Consider the following 15992-nt stretch of genomic DNA (forward strand, 5'->3'; position numbering starts at 1 on the left):
TTTTGAAAACACAGTTTGCCATTCAATTTATAACTGCTATGATTTTAATACAGCATCATTTAATACTAATCACTAGAAGCCTAAACTTCATTTATTTATTTATTTATTTTCATTTTTCCGAAGCTGGAAATGAGGAGGCAATCAGACAGACTCCTGCACACGCCCAACAGGGATCCACCTGGAATGCCCACCAGGGGGCGATGTTCTGCCCCTCTGGGGCGTCGCTCTGTTGCATCCAGAGCCATTCTAGCGCCTGAGGCAGAGGCCACAGAGCCATCCCCAGCGCCCAGGCCACCTTTGCTCCAATGGAGCCTTGGCTGCGGGAGGGGAAGAGAGAGACAGAGAAGAAGGAGAGGGAGAGGGGTGGAGAAGCAGATGGGCGCTTCTCCTGTGTGCCCTGGCCAGGAATCGAACCTGGGACTCCTGCACTCCAGGCCAACGCTTTACCGCTGAGCCAACCGGCCAGGGCCCTAAACTTCATTTATAAGCAATTAGGAAACATACACAATTAGCTTGTTGATTTTAAGGAAAGAAAAGTCCTGAATTTACTAACTGTTTTGTGTTACTGTTTTTTAGCGAGAGAGATAGTGAGAGGGACAGATAGGGAGAGAAAATAAGCACCAATTCTTTTTTCCCCCCTATGAACATTTTTATGTTATTTATTGTAAATTCTGGGAACTAGATAGTGGCCATGACCTCTACATCAGCCAGGCGGATCTATCTTGATATAATGACCAGGGTGAGTTTCTATAGATGTTAAGACTTAACTGTTTTGAAGAAGGCAAGAGTTATATAAATTGTTCCCACTCAAAAAGGGAAATTCCCATTTCTTAGATGCTGTACCTCATCAGGTCCTCTTTAAAGGTCCAAGAGTTTTTAAGTGGGAGTGTGTGGAAATACTACGTTTTTTCTTTAGAAGTCAGGTGTTAAGAGGAGGGATTTGAAGGTAAGTAAGCCCTTAGTCTTAGTTTTGATGAGTTGGAGAAATCTATGAAGTGTTGTTTATTTTCTGATTATGAACTGAATAAGATCCATATCTGGATCAAGTTTATTTGAAAGAGAATATGTATACACCTTTATAAATTTCTTACTTTATAGTATTTATACACAGCCATGGATGAAAATAATGTTTCTAACATGCTAATGTTTTCAAGGACTCTTACAAAACCTTGCTTTTTGGAATTTAGTTCCAGAAAAGTGGTTTTTTTTTTAAGATGAATTTTGCATTATTTCTTTTGTTAGAAAACAAAACATTATCTATGACATACCATTTTTGCTTTATTTTTACCAGTGATAAACTTAGAACTCCCTATGGATTTAATATTTTTAACCAAGATTTATTCATTCTTCTCTCTTAAGATTGTCCCTGAGAAGACACTGTTGATTTTTTTAAAATCAGTCTTTAGCCTTTTAGATGTTGCAGAGTACAAATCTTAAATAAATGCATTGAATTTTGCTTCTGCTCTTTGGCATACAGTCATCCCTCACCATGTTGTGGTTCACTTTTTGCAGTCTCACTGTATTGTGAATTTTTAAATTGTATATATCTAATTTTATATCATGAATTTTTCTCTATATCACAGAATTTTGCAGTACATAGGTATTTTTATATATTTATTATTTTAATTATTTTTGCAGTAAAATAAGCATTTTCTAGCCTAAAAAATTAAAAACAATATAAGAAAATATAAAATATTAATTAAAACATATTAAAAGAATATTAAATCGAAATAAAATATGTAGCATACAGCAGATGAGTAGACAAAGACACACACAGAAAACATATAGTGTTTATAAGAGTGTGGGAAAGGTTAGTAACAGTGTGGGAAAGGTTTATAAGAGTGTGGGGAGGGTTTATAAAGCCTTTAAATATATACAAATAAAATAAATATAAGGTTGCTACTTCGCAGATTTTCGCCTATCGTGGGGGGTTCTGAACCTAACCCTGATGATAGAGGAGGGACCACGGTATCTGTGTACACCTTAAGAAGAGGTTCATTCCATATAATGTCAAGTTTCATAGAACTTTCATATTTAAGAAATAGAGTTCTACCTCAGATTCTCTGGTGCCCACCAGGCATGAAGAGGAAAATACTCAAATGTACATATTTGATAAGCATTTTAGTATTGCATCCTCCCTTCTTTGAGTACTCATAACCTTCCTGTCACCAAAATAGTGTAAAGATGGAGATGTACATCAGGTCAGCTTTACTAGCTTTGCACTTTCTAATTACCAGTGGGTTAAGTATCCTTGCCTTTCCTATACAGCCCTTTTTGTTTTTTTGGTCTGGTTCAGATTATTAACCCCCAAAAACAGGACTCAACAAGTCTAGAGGAGTGTGTGTGTGTGTGTGTGTGTGTGTGTGTGAGAGAGAGAGAGAGAGAGAGAGAGAGAGAGACACACACACACAGAAAGAGAGACAGAGACAGAGACAGAGAGAGAGACAGATAGGGACAGACAGACAGGAAGGGAGAGAGATGAGAAGCATCAATTCTTCATTGTGACACCTTAGTTGTTCATTGGTTGCTTTCTCATATGTGCCTTGACCAGGGGGCTACAGCAGACCGAGTGACCCCTTGCTCAAGCCAGTGATCTTGGGCTCAAGCTGGTGAGCCTTGCTCAAACCAGATGAGCCCACGCTCAAGCTGGCAACCTTGGGGTAGCACCAATTCTTTGTTGCGGCACCTTAGTTGTTCATTAATTGCTTTCTCATATGTGCCTTGATTGGGAGGCTCCAGCAGAGCCAGTGACCCGTTGCTCAAGCCAGAAACCTTGGGCTCAAGCCAGTGACTTTGGGCTTTAAGCCAGAGACCATGGGGTCAGGTCTATAAGCCCATGCTCAAGCCAGTGACCCCAAACTCAAGCTGGTGAGCCCACGCTCAAGCCGGTGACCTTAGGGTTTCAAATCTGGGTCCTCTGCATCCTAGGCCAATGCTCTATCCACTGCATCACTGTCTGGTCAGGCACTAGGTTTTCTTTGGGGGTTTTTTTGGTGACAGAGATAGAGTCAGAGAAAGGGACAGATAGGGAGAGACAGATAGGAAAAAATAGAGATGAGAAGCATCAATTCTTCGTTGCAGCATCTTAGTTGTTCATTGATTGCTTTTTCATATGTGCCTTGACCGAGGGCTACAGCAGACTGAGTGACTCCTTGCTCGAGCCAGCAACCTTGGGCTCAAGCTGGTGAGCCTTGCTCAAACCAGATGAGCCCGTGCTCAAGCTGTCGACCTTGGGGTCTCGAACCTGGGTCTTCCATGTCCCAGTTCGATGCTCTATCCACTGTGCCACTGCCTCGTCAGTTCTTAACTGTTCTTAACTACTATAGCACTTTCAGTCTTTAGCCAAGTATGGAAATGACTCCCCTCTTTTTAATGGAAAATATATTTATTATATTTTAAAATATTTGTTAGTTAAAAAATTTAATTTATAAATTAAACATCTATCATATCCATTCCACTCCTGGGAAATAAAAGTGTGCCTATATAAGGACTTGTACGTGAATATTCATAGGAGTTTTATTTGTAATAGCTAAAAATAGGAAACAACCCAAATATCCATCAAGAGCCAAATGGATAAATTGTGGTGTATCTATACAATGGAATACTACTCAGCAATAAGAAAGACTGAACTACACAATGTCACCCCAATAAATTCAATAAAAAGAAAAAATAATAGTACATACCTCTTCATATGATTATTGAGGGGATGAAACCCAAAAATGTGTATAGCAAGATAAGAAAAGTACCTTGCATAATGCTAAATAAATGTCAATTGTAGTAAGAGAAAAAAAAAGAGGGGTGAACTACAGTACTGATAACACATGATGTGGATGAATCTCAAAATAATTATGCTAAGTAAAAAAAGCCAAACCTTCCCTCAACAGCCCCCCAAAGAAATACAATTGTATGATTCTATTTATATAAAATTCTAGAAAATGCAAACTTATGTGTATTTACAGAAAACAGATCAGTGGTTATCTCACGAGGATGGGGAGAGGTTGGATTACAAAGGAATCATGGGAAAACTTGGGGGGCTTGTTTATCTTAACTGTGGTGATGATTTCATGGTCTTTTTATGTCAAAATTTAGCAAAGATATGCTTTAAATATATGCTGCTTACTTCGATGACAATTCAGTAAAGTCATAAAAAGTTAATTTAAAAAATTTTTGGTGGTAAAAATGATGCCTTAGTGAGAGGATGTTAACATCTGGGAGTCAGTCTACACCACTGGTTTTCAACCTTTTTATACTTGGGGGCCAGTGAAAATAGAATTATTTCGGGGACCACTAAGGCAGAAATAAAAACCATTATTAGTATTTTGTGCATCTTTTAATTAAATACTATAAAATAAAAATTTTCTAAAATAACAAAACAAATATATACATATTTAATAAAATACAACTGAAATTTTTAGAGAGCAATATTTAATTCAAATAAAGCTAGTGCAAAATCTGCTGTTGCTTCTTTGCAATAATACTTGATAACTGAGGCTGCAGTTTTGTTTCGGAGAGACAAAGCACTACATTGACATCCATTCAGTTTCTCTGTTTGGTTTTTATTAGTGATAGGGCCAAAAAAATCTTCTCATACAAGTAGGTAGTAGAAAATAAGATTAAAAATTTAATAGTGGCCCTGGCCAGTTAGCTCAGTGAATAGAGCATTGGTCCAGCATATGGACATCCTGGGTTCCATCCCTGGTCAAGGGACACAAGAGAAGCGTCCATCTGCTTCTCTCCCCCTCCCTCTCCCACTTCTCTCCCTCTTCCCCTCTCACAGCCATTGGCTTGATTGGTTCAAGTGTGGCCCCGGGAGCTGAAGATAGCTCGGTTGGTCAAAGCATCAGCCTCAGGTGCTGAGGATAATAGCTAGGTTGATTCGAGCACCGGCCCCAGACGGGAGTTGTTGGGTGGATTCTGATCAGGGTACATGCGGGAGTCTGTCTCTATCTCCCCTCCTCTCACTTAAAAAAAAAAAAGAATAGCTTTGTAACTAAGAGGTGGATATTCTTCTTTCCAGTGATATACAAAATTGTGACAATGATTGCATTTTATGTTTGGACACCACAGTGACATCAGAAGATAAATCTATTAGTTTTTCTTTTTTACAATGACTAAGGGAGCAGGAGTTGGTACCTTCCATGAATGGATTATTGATTCAGATGTTACCTTTATGGGGACTCTCATTGTTAGGGTAATAATGGTTAAAGTTTAAAACGAATGCTCTTAAATATTGACTTATTATATTAAATATGAATTTCTGATTTGTATCTGCAACAATCAAAAAGTGTTGGAAAGTGGAAACATTTCTACATCTTCTTCCTGTATGCAACATTCCAAAGAACAAGTTTTGTTTTGAATACATCCATCTTATTAATTTAAAATGTTTTTGTTAAACCCCTGAAGAGGCTAAATATATCCACCATCTATGCAAACTTAGCCATTCATTCTTCATCCAATAAAACCTCTACTAATGCAGAGTTTTGCTCTTGCAGAAACTGTTTTACTTCTACTCTCAGCTTGGAAGATGTGAAAGAATCCTTCCTCTTGAGAGCCACCTCACTTCCACATAGAGAAGACACTGGTGTCATGAATCCATGCTTTCACATAGTGTCATGAACAGTCTGGAGTTCAAACTTCAATTATGAATATCATTAACAATCTTCACTGCATCATTCATCACTGTGTTCAATTCAGCCAGTTTGCACTGGTTTGGCAGAACCGATACCTAATTTTTTTTATTAAGTTTAGCAAACTGGTTGTTAAAATGGCACTTGTAATCAGGGTTCTCTCTAACATGGGTGCCTGCCTGGGCAGCAGCCCAATGTGGAAATCACAATTTTACATTCCTTACTCTTTTTTAATGTTCATCTATGCAACAGTGTATCCTAAGCACACATAGTAATGTTCATTCCATCCATAGGTAAAAAAAAATTTGACGGAACTATGCTTGTAATATTTATTTATTCATTTCATAAAATTCATTATACTTTGATAAAATACTACCTTTTAATTCCCTCATGTTTGCTACTTCAGTAAGCAAACATATAACATAAAGAGAAAAAGTGCCAATCAACTAGGGGGTGACAACTTGTATTATTGTCAGGTATTATTTAATATTTTAAGATTCTTTCTTATAATATAATCTAGTTTTGTATACCTCTTTTATTCTTACTTAAGTATTAAATGCATGAAATAATAAACTACTTTTTGGTATGTCTTTTTTTTATACTTAAAATTATTCTTTTTCTCTTTATGTTATGTTTGCTTACTGAAGTAGGAAACATGAGGGAATTAAAATGTAGTATTTCATCAAAGTATAATGAATGAAGTATTTGAATCCCACCACTGTCTAAGATACAAGGCTTTACTAATTCTTCACCAACAGTGAACATTATTTTGTTTTTGATATTCAAAGGACAGCTAAATAAGATGTCTGAAGCAGCCATTTGTCACTAGTCATCATTTTCTTCATTTGAATTTCCTGGCTTTTCATTTGGTTGTGTAAACTTTTTAAAAAGTCCAGTGGCTTTTCAATAAGATTACTATGCTTCAAATGCAAATGTTGAGTAAGCTTGGAAGGTTTCATTATATCATTTGACATAATTTCAGAACATACCTACACACTAGGGCTGTGTTGATAATTCACTACCAGGTGCCACAGTGAAACCAAGTTTTAAATATTCCTTATAGTACTGCTTTTTTTGGTTTCTGTTGCACCTTTCATTATCAACACATTTCTTTTCACTATTAGTTTTATTTTTATTTATTTTATTTTGTGTGTGTGTATGAGAGAAAGAGATAAAGAGAAGAGAGATAGGATGGGAGAGATGAGAAGCATCAACTCATAGCTGCAGCACTTTAGTTGTTCACTGACTGCTTTTCATACGTGCCTTGATCAAGAGACTCAAGCAGAGCCAGTGACAACTTGCTCAAGCCAGCAACCTTGGACACAAGCCAGCGACCTTGAACTTTAATCCAGAGACCTTTGATATCAAGCCATAGACCATGGGATCATGTCATGATCCCATGCTCAAGCTGGTGACCCCATACTCAAGCTGATAAGCCTGTGGTCTACCCGGTAACTTCTGGGTTTCCAACCTCTAGGACCTCAGTGTCCCAGGTCAACATTCTATCCATTGCACCACCACCAGTCGAGCATCACTGTTCCTTTTAAAATTGAAGCACTAGTACTTGCTTTACTTTCTGTGTCATCACTAGTTTTCTTTTGAAGCTATTGTTTTTGCTTTTGAAAGTAAAAAAGTTATATTGTTCATTTTTTTTCCATTTTGTAAGGTTTAAAATTTATAGCACAATAACATTAAAACACAATTATTTTTAAGATTGTTTTTAAATTTATTGATATTAGAGAGAGGAGAGAGAAAGAAAGGATGGGGGACAGAAAGCATCAACTTGCTTCTCATATGTGCTTTGACTGGGCAAGCCCAGAGTCTTGAACTGGTGACCTCAATCTATTCCAGGCTGACGCTCCATCCACTGCGCCACCACAGGTCAGGCAAAACACACAATAATTTATTTTCAAACAATACCAACCCATTCTGAACAGGTGAGTATATGCACAACTATTTGCACAAGCATGAAAAAAAAGTACTACAGAGAGAGGGAGAGGAAGAGGGCCAGTAACAGAAACACACAACAGATAGAGTTCATCATACTGTGCACGAGAGTGCATCATGGTCCAAGTTGGTACTTGGTTTATGAACTCCATATATATAATGCCTTGACCACTACATAAGTTTGTCTGAACACTATTTATGTAAGCATAAGAAAAATGAACTACAGAGAGACGGGGTGGGACTTAGAGCCTTAGCATAACCTAGCTGACCAGAAATAGAAACATGCAATGAATAAAGTTTTACCGCGCATAACAGTGCAACACAATATACGTTGATACTTGATTTACGAACTCCACATGTATGATGCATTGGATACTATATAAGTTTGTCTGAATGCTTTTTGTCTATTGTGCATGCATGGTGCAAAAGGTTGTTCGAATGAGCCTACAAATTCCAAAGATATCTAAGACAATCTCAGTAGTACTTTCATTGATGATAAAGGCTGATAAATGGCAATTACCCTGAGCATAAGTGAATTCCATTAAGGCACTGGGTCTATAATCTTCATACAGCATCAAGGTGGTTAACTCTTTCATGGACTGATACGAAATACAAAATTTCTGGCAGACCAGCACTGGTCCATGGACCAGTAGTTGAAAAACAACAGTATTGAACCTGTAAAACCAGTGGCCTCCGCCATGGCCATGCAGGTTCACAATGGATTCGGGCAAATGGTAAAGGAACTGTGGAGCCAGAAAATGGTAGGCCATTCTGTTTATTAAAGTCTCGTAATGGCAGACGAGAAAACAGGCAGGGAAGACCTCTTCCCTCTCACTCAGGGCTCCCAAAGCCCCAACTCATTCTCCGGCTTTAGCAGAGTCATACCCCCACCCCCACCCCCAGTTCCCTAAATTCTCCCTCTCTCAGCATTCTTCAGCAAAAACCAAAAATCCACTGGGGGAAGAAACCCTTCTCCAGCAAAGAATAGCAACAATGGCCCCTCCCAAGCAGGAAGGCAATCCACAATTTGCAATCTGCCACCCTGAAGGCAAGCACTGCAGCCTTCTATAGACTATATACTCAAGGCACTGCCCCAATACAAGGGAGCAAACTTAAAAAATATTTGTTTACCCAACAGAACCCTGCCTAGATAGCTCAGTTGGTTAGAGCGTAGTCTGGAAGTGAAGAGGTTGCAGGTTCAATCCCCAGCCAGGGCACATACAGAAACAGATTGGCCTGACCAGGCGGTGGCGCAGTGGATAGAGTGTCGGACTGTAATGCACAGGACCCAGGTTCGAGACCCCGAGGTCGCCAGCTTGAGCGCGAGCTCATCTGGTTTGAGCAAGGCTCATAAGCTTGGACCCAGGGTCGCTGGCTCAAGCAAGGGGTTACTCGGTCAGCTGTAGCCCCACGGTCAAGGCACATATGAGAAAGCAAGCAATGAACAACTAGGGTGTCACAACGTGCAACGAATGGCTAATGATTGATGCTTCTCATCTCTCCGTTCCTGTCTGTCTGTCCCTGTCTATCCTTCCCTCTGAATCTGTCTCTGTAAAATAAAAGAAAAAAAAAAAAAAAAAAAAGAAACAGATTGATGTTCCTGTCTCTCTCTCTCTCCCCCTCTTCAAATAAATAAACAAAAACTTAAAAAAAAAAAAAGAAAGAAAGAAAAAGAGGGTCAACAGTATAGTAAATGGGCTTTTAAAACTCTGATCTAAATTTCAATCTTAGTTCTCTAAGGTGTCTTAAGTCTTTTGTTTGTTGTTGTTGTTCTTTTTCTATGAATTCTCTCCATGGTGTTTTCTATTTTTAGACAGTTTGCTCACATTCAGTGGATCTGTAGCTGTGGGAATCCCAAGTTCTGAGTTGAGGTTGTAACCTTCCAGAATCCACATGGCCAGACAGTTCTCAGAAGGTAATAGTTATTCAATTTGTTTAGAATAATACCCATCTCAGTACCATGCATACATGAGTATCTATTAAGTAAAGAAAGATTTACCAGCTCTGGCTGGATAGCTCAGTTGGTTAGAGCATTGTCTCAATATGATAAGGTTGTAGGTTTGATCCCTGGTCAGGGCACATACAAGAATCAACCAATGAATGCATAAGTAAGTGAAACAACAAATGAATGTTTCTCTCTCCTTTTTTTCTCTGTCCCAAATCAATAAATAAATTTTCAAAAAATGTTATTTATTCATTTTTTTAGAGAACAGAGAGAGAGAGAGAGAGAAGGGGAGGAGGAGCAGGAAGCATCAACTCCCATATGTGCCTTGACCAGGCAAGCCCAGGGTTTTGAACTGGCGACCTCAGCATTCCAGGTTAATGCTTTATCCACTGCGCCACCACAGGTCAGGCATTTTTCAAAAAATTTTAAAAAAATACACAGGCCCTGGCCAGTTGGCTCAGTGGTAGAGCATTGGCCTGGCGTGCGGGAGTCCCAGGTTCAATTCCCAGCCAGGGCACACAGGAGAAGCGCCCATCTGCTTTTCCACCCCTGCCCCTCTCCTTCCTCTCTGTCTCTCTCTTCCCCTCCCGCAGCCAGGGCTCCATTGGAGCAAAGTTTGCCCAGGCACTGAGGATGGCTCTGTGGCCTCTGCCTCAGGCGTTAGAATGGCTCTGATTGCGGCAGAGCATTGTCCACTGGTGGGCATACTGGGTGGATCCTGGTCGGATCCTGACTGCCTCCTCGTTTCCAACTTCGGAAAAATACAAATAAATAAATAAATAAATAAATAAATACACAGATTTTCCAAACATGAAACATTAGTGGAATGAAAAACAAAATCAAGAAGACTCAAGTCTGAGGCTTAATTGCTATTTGATCTTGGGTAAGTAACTATGTACCTGTTTGTTTCCTCATCTCTAAAGAAACCTGCCCCTCCTGCTTCACAGAGTGCTTATGAAGAGAGAATGGGGCAGGGCAGCCAACAGTATGTGAAAGTCCATTATATATTGTAACATACTGTAATTTCATAAAGCATTATTAAAGTATCATATGTTAAAAGTATAACAATATCCCAGTCTGTCCACAGGTATCAGAGAAACACAGAAAGGTAAAATATTCCTTGTCTGGCACTATCACTTACTACTATAGTCACTTTCAAGCAGGGCTCTGTGTGAGACAGACCTCTAAATTTAAGCTTCTTTTTACCCAAGCCAGTTGAAATTGCTTACTGTGCTTCTGGGTCATTATGTGATCTCTTTGATCATCCTGGTACCCTCAGTGCAGTGTAGGGTAAGTCCACACAGGTGCAGAAAAGCTTAGAGAGGAAAAAAATATGCTGCTATTTTTTACATTGTATTTATCTGATTAATGAGTAATAGTGTTACACAAAGAACCCCCACAAAGAAAGAGCTGAGGTAATTGTCTCATGACATTAGCAAATGATTTCAGCACATAAAGGGAACTGGATGGCAGTAATTCAGAAGTCTAAAAGGCTCTGAAAAAGGACACAGACACTAAAAGAACCATAGATTGCCACCAATTTGAAGAATTAAAATTTTTCAATTCACAAGATAGAAATTAGTGTGCATATCAATAAACAAATTGTACATTGATACACACTTTAATATTTGAGAATGATTTATAAACAAAAGACAAATTATTTCCCATGCCAACTATTTACCATATTTTCCAGACTACATGATACTACAAAGAAGCCAATTTTTTATTACATTTTACTCAAGTCCTTTTTATTGAATCCCTCCAAAAATAGCTTAAAATTGCCATCAAATCAGTAATATTATGTTGCTGAGTGTCCTCCAAACAAGCTGGCTGGACAGTACATTCAAGCAGGTATCCCACAAATTAGGTTCACACTGGACAGCACGTGCAAATGGCCTTGGCCATTCATTCACTCTTGACCCAAGAGATATGTTGTATGACCTCGCAGTGCACAAGGAAAAACGTGACTACAATAGTTGAAATTTGAATTTAATTTTTCCTTGCTGAAGTGGCAAAACTGTTCTAGAAACAAAGTCATAGCAAGTTCATTTTTTATAGCTGCCCAGAAGCTGTTTTTTTTTTAAAAAAAAAAAAAAACCTTTAACTAGCAATAATTAGTGTCCATTCTCTTCTTCCTCCCCATTCCTTAAGGGAAGCCTCAGTATTCTTCTAAATGCCATTGTTTCAAGGGATAGCAGAGTAAAGATGCAAGACAAAACCTACCTGCCATCCTGGGTTAGTCTGTAGGAGGTTCTGGGAGATAGTAAAATATGTTTAAACTACAATAGAAATAGGAGACAGCTGAGTCTCTAATGGTGGCTCTCAGAAGCTTGGAGAGAATGGATTCTGAATCCTAACTTAGGAAGAGCAAATTCTATCTCCTAAGTTGAACGGTGCTAACAGATGCTTTATGACAGTTCTTCCCACATTCTCCCACAGTATTTGTGCTAGACATGTGGATAATTGTTAACTGAGAGCATCAAGATCTAGCTCCACGTGGGGACCATGTGAGAAATCACTGCAGAGGGGGTTCTCTAGGTTCCTTCATGATGGAAGGAAACTCCTATTTGACAACACCGATGTTGAAACCGAGGGTCTTTATGACTTTGATTAAATTTAGTTTTAAATCCTAGCTCTAAAAATCATCTCTCACTGTCTTTCTCTCTATCACTCTTCCCTTCCACCCCTCACAGACCTAGCTTTCCCCCCATAATCAGCAATCTCCCTTTTCTTAGGTATCAGGAGACAGTAGCCCCGACTTGACCAATAGTGACAGGTCTGGACTTCTGGCAGACTGAAGATAGCATCTGGACCTAAGTTATGTTTCAGTTCCTGAGCCCTGAGGTAGAACAACCCCCTAGTTCCTTTCCCCTGAGACCTAAATCTCAGAGCTGTCCTCAGGACCTGACAAACTGATTCATTACCCTTACTTCATCTCTGACCAATCAGCTCCCCAACATGACCTTGGACCCCTAATCTATGGTGCCTTGTAATTTTGTCCTATATAGTGTGTAACCTACACACCATCAGGGAGTTGGGACTTTAGCTCCTCATCTCTGCATTGGCCAATTCAGTATTAAACTATTTTTCTTTCTATACTGCAAACTCCTGCTTGTGCATTTCTTTGGGCCAGTGCACACAGGCAGGCAGACTCAAGGAGAAACACTGGAGTTCCAGTAACAACATCCCTGAGAGCAGATCAAGGTTTTGCATATACTATTCATAGCTCCTCAGAAGAGAAGATAAATGGATAGGAAACATTTTTTTAGATTTATTTATTCATTTTAGAGAAGGGGGGCAAGAGAGAAAGAGAGAGAGAGAGAGAGAGAGAGAGAAGAAGGAGGAGGAGGAGGAGGAGGAGGAGGAGGAGGAGGAGGAGGAAGCATCAATTCCCATATGTGCCTTGACCAGGCAAGCCCAGGGTTTTGAACCGGTGACCTCAGTGTTCCAGGTCAGCACTTTATCCACTGCACCACCACAGGCCAGGCTGGATAGGAAACCTTTTAAGTCTTAGGAGAGAGGATGGAATCTTTACAAATCATGCAATTATTAAAACATGTAAGGTGATCCAGAACATTATACCACATCATGGCTGCAGACAGAATAGAACATTCCGGTTTAGAAATACATGAACTCTAAAGGACTATGGTCTCATTCAGCCACAAGAATAGCCATGATTTGTATCTAGGATTGGTATATTTCCCTCAGGCAGAGACTTTTGTAAAACGGGATAAAAAAGGGTCCCATTCCTTCTGAGAATTCTCAAATCCTTTGCTACACTTTCACATTTAACCCAAAGCTATGAGATTTGAGTGTTTAACTCTGAAACTGCATTTTTTTAATACAGCTCCTAAAGAGAATTGTTTCTAAGAAGTACGAGTCCATTGCTCTTTACCCTTTGCCATTTACTATGATTGAACCCTCAGCTGCGCTGCAACACAATCTGCCAACAAGGAACAGCTACTAACTGAGAGCCCCCTTTGTCCACGAGGACACAACTGCTGTACAAAAGCAGAAGAGAGACCATCCAAGGCTTTGAATGAGTGGGCTGAAAGTGTGCACCACTGCCGAGTCAGAATGTCTTATTGTGATGGTCTGCTAGAGGTGCCCTGTGTTAAGTTTTGAGAAACACTTGAATCCACAGAGCGATTTCTCTTTTAAACATATTGACACCACAGATGTAAAGAAAAAAAGCACACACAGCTGATGAGCCCACAGCACACTCAAATGCTCTAAGAAGTTAGCCAAAACCTGAGAGAAAACTACTACTATGAACCTGGACCAGGAAATGGGATCAGTGTAAATTGCTCAACTTAACATCTGTGAATCAATGTCAACCACAACAATGTAACATTCCTGGTACTCTCCACAAAAGACACAGTAGGTAGTTTAGACAAAAACAATAAGGAGAAGTTATCTTATCCAAAGATTTCATTACCAGTAACATGACATTTGAGACAGACACTACATTGAGGCTCTAAACAGACTTACTATCTTTAGTCTCAGAGGCCTATCTTGTATATAAACTTGGCTGGGATTTCATTTAAAAAAATATTTTTAAGTTTTTAAAAACTTTGTTTCCGAGTCTAAGTAGACAAGGCAACTTAAAATATTCTAGTTGCTACTTAATACGAAGTTATAACTTAACTTTACTTCAGGGGGAGTAAAAATTGTCTGGGAAATAGGAATAGGAGGGAGGCACTTGGTTCCTGCTGACCTCATGAACCCAATTATAGAAAGCGAGTTGGTTTTTTTTAGAAAGTGAGCCTTAAAAATGTATAAATATATACAAAATATTCACACATACACACACACTCTGCATGACTCCTTCCTATTATCTTTAATGACATACAAAAATTTGTCCCAAGTCTAGTTACTCCCATGACTGTTGCAAAGCATCTGACTTAAAGTATAAGTTTGTTATAGAAATATATGACTATCCGGTCATATTTCCAATGTCAATGAAAACAGCTATTTAACCACAGAGGATGGTTTAAGACACTAAACTTTAGCCTGCATTTATTTGTGACTACGTGATTTTGGAGGTACGGCAACAGTATTCCAGAAATTCCAAAGGAGAAAAAAAATTCAAATAGCTTTATTCTCAATGCCTCTTAAAAGGCTTCTTTTTGTGAGTAGTTTACAATGCAACAACCAAAGCAAGCTCTCTCCAGTGTGTCCTCTTATATTCGTCTGATGAGGAGAGAGTTTTGGCTCCTCTCTCAGAAAAACTAGAACTTATTTCAGGAACATCAAAGTAGCAACTGTCAGGGAGAAAGATTCTGACAAACTTACCGGGAGGCGTGCAGGCATCCGCAGGAGACTGGACAAATGTGGACCGCCTTTTGGTTGGCATGGGCAAAGCCATTTTCTGTTCTTTATGCTTTGCCAGTGCAGCTTGAACTGCTTCTGTGTGAATATCTGAAAGAGTAAACATTTGCATTTATCAGCTCCTGGCTCTTAAAGAACTATTCTTTTGTGGGCTGACCTATTATTACTACCTCAATTGTTGAAAAAGGGATGTTTAGGTGATTTTTATTTTCCATTTGTGTTAAAATATAAGAGCTGATGTTAATTGTTTGACACTCTGGCCACAAAAGAATTCAGCTCTCCACTTGAATGTCTAATGGGAATCTCAAAATTAACATAACCAGACAGAACTCTTGATGCTCCACTCCTACCCTGAAACACAGTCTACATTTCTACAAAATCAGACCATACTTACATAGTATTTTGTATTCTGCTTTGATTTTTTTAACTCTTATATAATCCTACTGAGGTAGATAACAACTGAAGTGACCTCCTAGTTCCCCAAAATTTCTTCTGCTCAAGGAATGGGTCCAATCCACATGCACACCATCCTATGCTACCAGGCCTGTCTGTGCTGCATAAATGCACCCCTTATAAGAGCTAGATCAATCAGATCCTTGGGAGTGGGGGGTTATATTCTGAATCGAGAAACTGCAGGTCTTTTGCCCTGGCTGGATAGCTCGGTTGGTTACAACATTGTCCCAAAACACAGAGGTTGTTGGTTCAATTCCAAGTCAGGGCACATACAGGAACAGATCGATGTTTTTGTTTCTCTCTCTCTCCTTTCCTCTCTCTCTAAAAATCTATCAATAGATAGATAGATAGATAGATAGATAGATATAAAAGAAAAAAACTGCAGGTCCTAGGGTTAAGTCACTTTAAAGACACTGCCCTAGAAAGAAAAAAGATCCTTGAACTTCAAGGTTGAGATCCCCACACTGTCTCTCCCTTTCTAGGGATTTCTTAATTTTCCTAAGATTTACACCAGATATTTAAGGTAGCCTGAATTGGCCTGTTTCATTCAACAACAACAGCAACAAAAACCCTCACTGATTTAACTAAAAACATCTTTCTGCGTAAATGTAGACCTACAATATAATTTTAAGGGCTGCATAGTATTCCATTCACTGTATGATGTGACACAATTTGTTTAAGTAACTTTG

The 15992-nt window shown here is 39.0% G+C and overlaps 1 protein-coding gene across 5 annotated transcripts in view; it reads right to left on the reverse strand.

Moving 5' to 3' along the window:
- The window catches only part of DIP2B (disco interacting protein 2 homolog B), a 306098-nt gene that overhangs the window by 121501 nt on the left and 168605 nt on the right, over positions 1-15992 (reverse strand). For all 5 annotated transcript variants that reach the window (XM_066257838.1, XM_066257837.1, XM_066257836.1 and 2 more), the window contains exon 4: positions 14815-14940. In XM_066257838.1, coding sequence (XP_066113935.1) covers positions 14815-14940 — 126 coding nt within the window. The remainder of the gene's footprint in view (positions 1-14814; positions 14941-15992) is intronic.

This window comes from Saccopteryx bilineata, chromosome 2 (assembly GCF_036850765.1).
Source record: "Saccopteryx bilineata isolate mSacBil1 chromosome 2, mSacBil1_pri_phased_curated, whole genome shotgun sequence".
Taxonomy (NCBI): Eukaryota; Metazoa; Chordata; class Mammalia; order Chiroptera; family Emballonuridae; genus Saccopteryx; species Saccopteryx bilineata.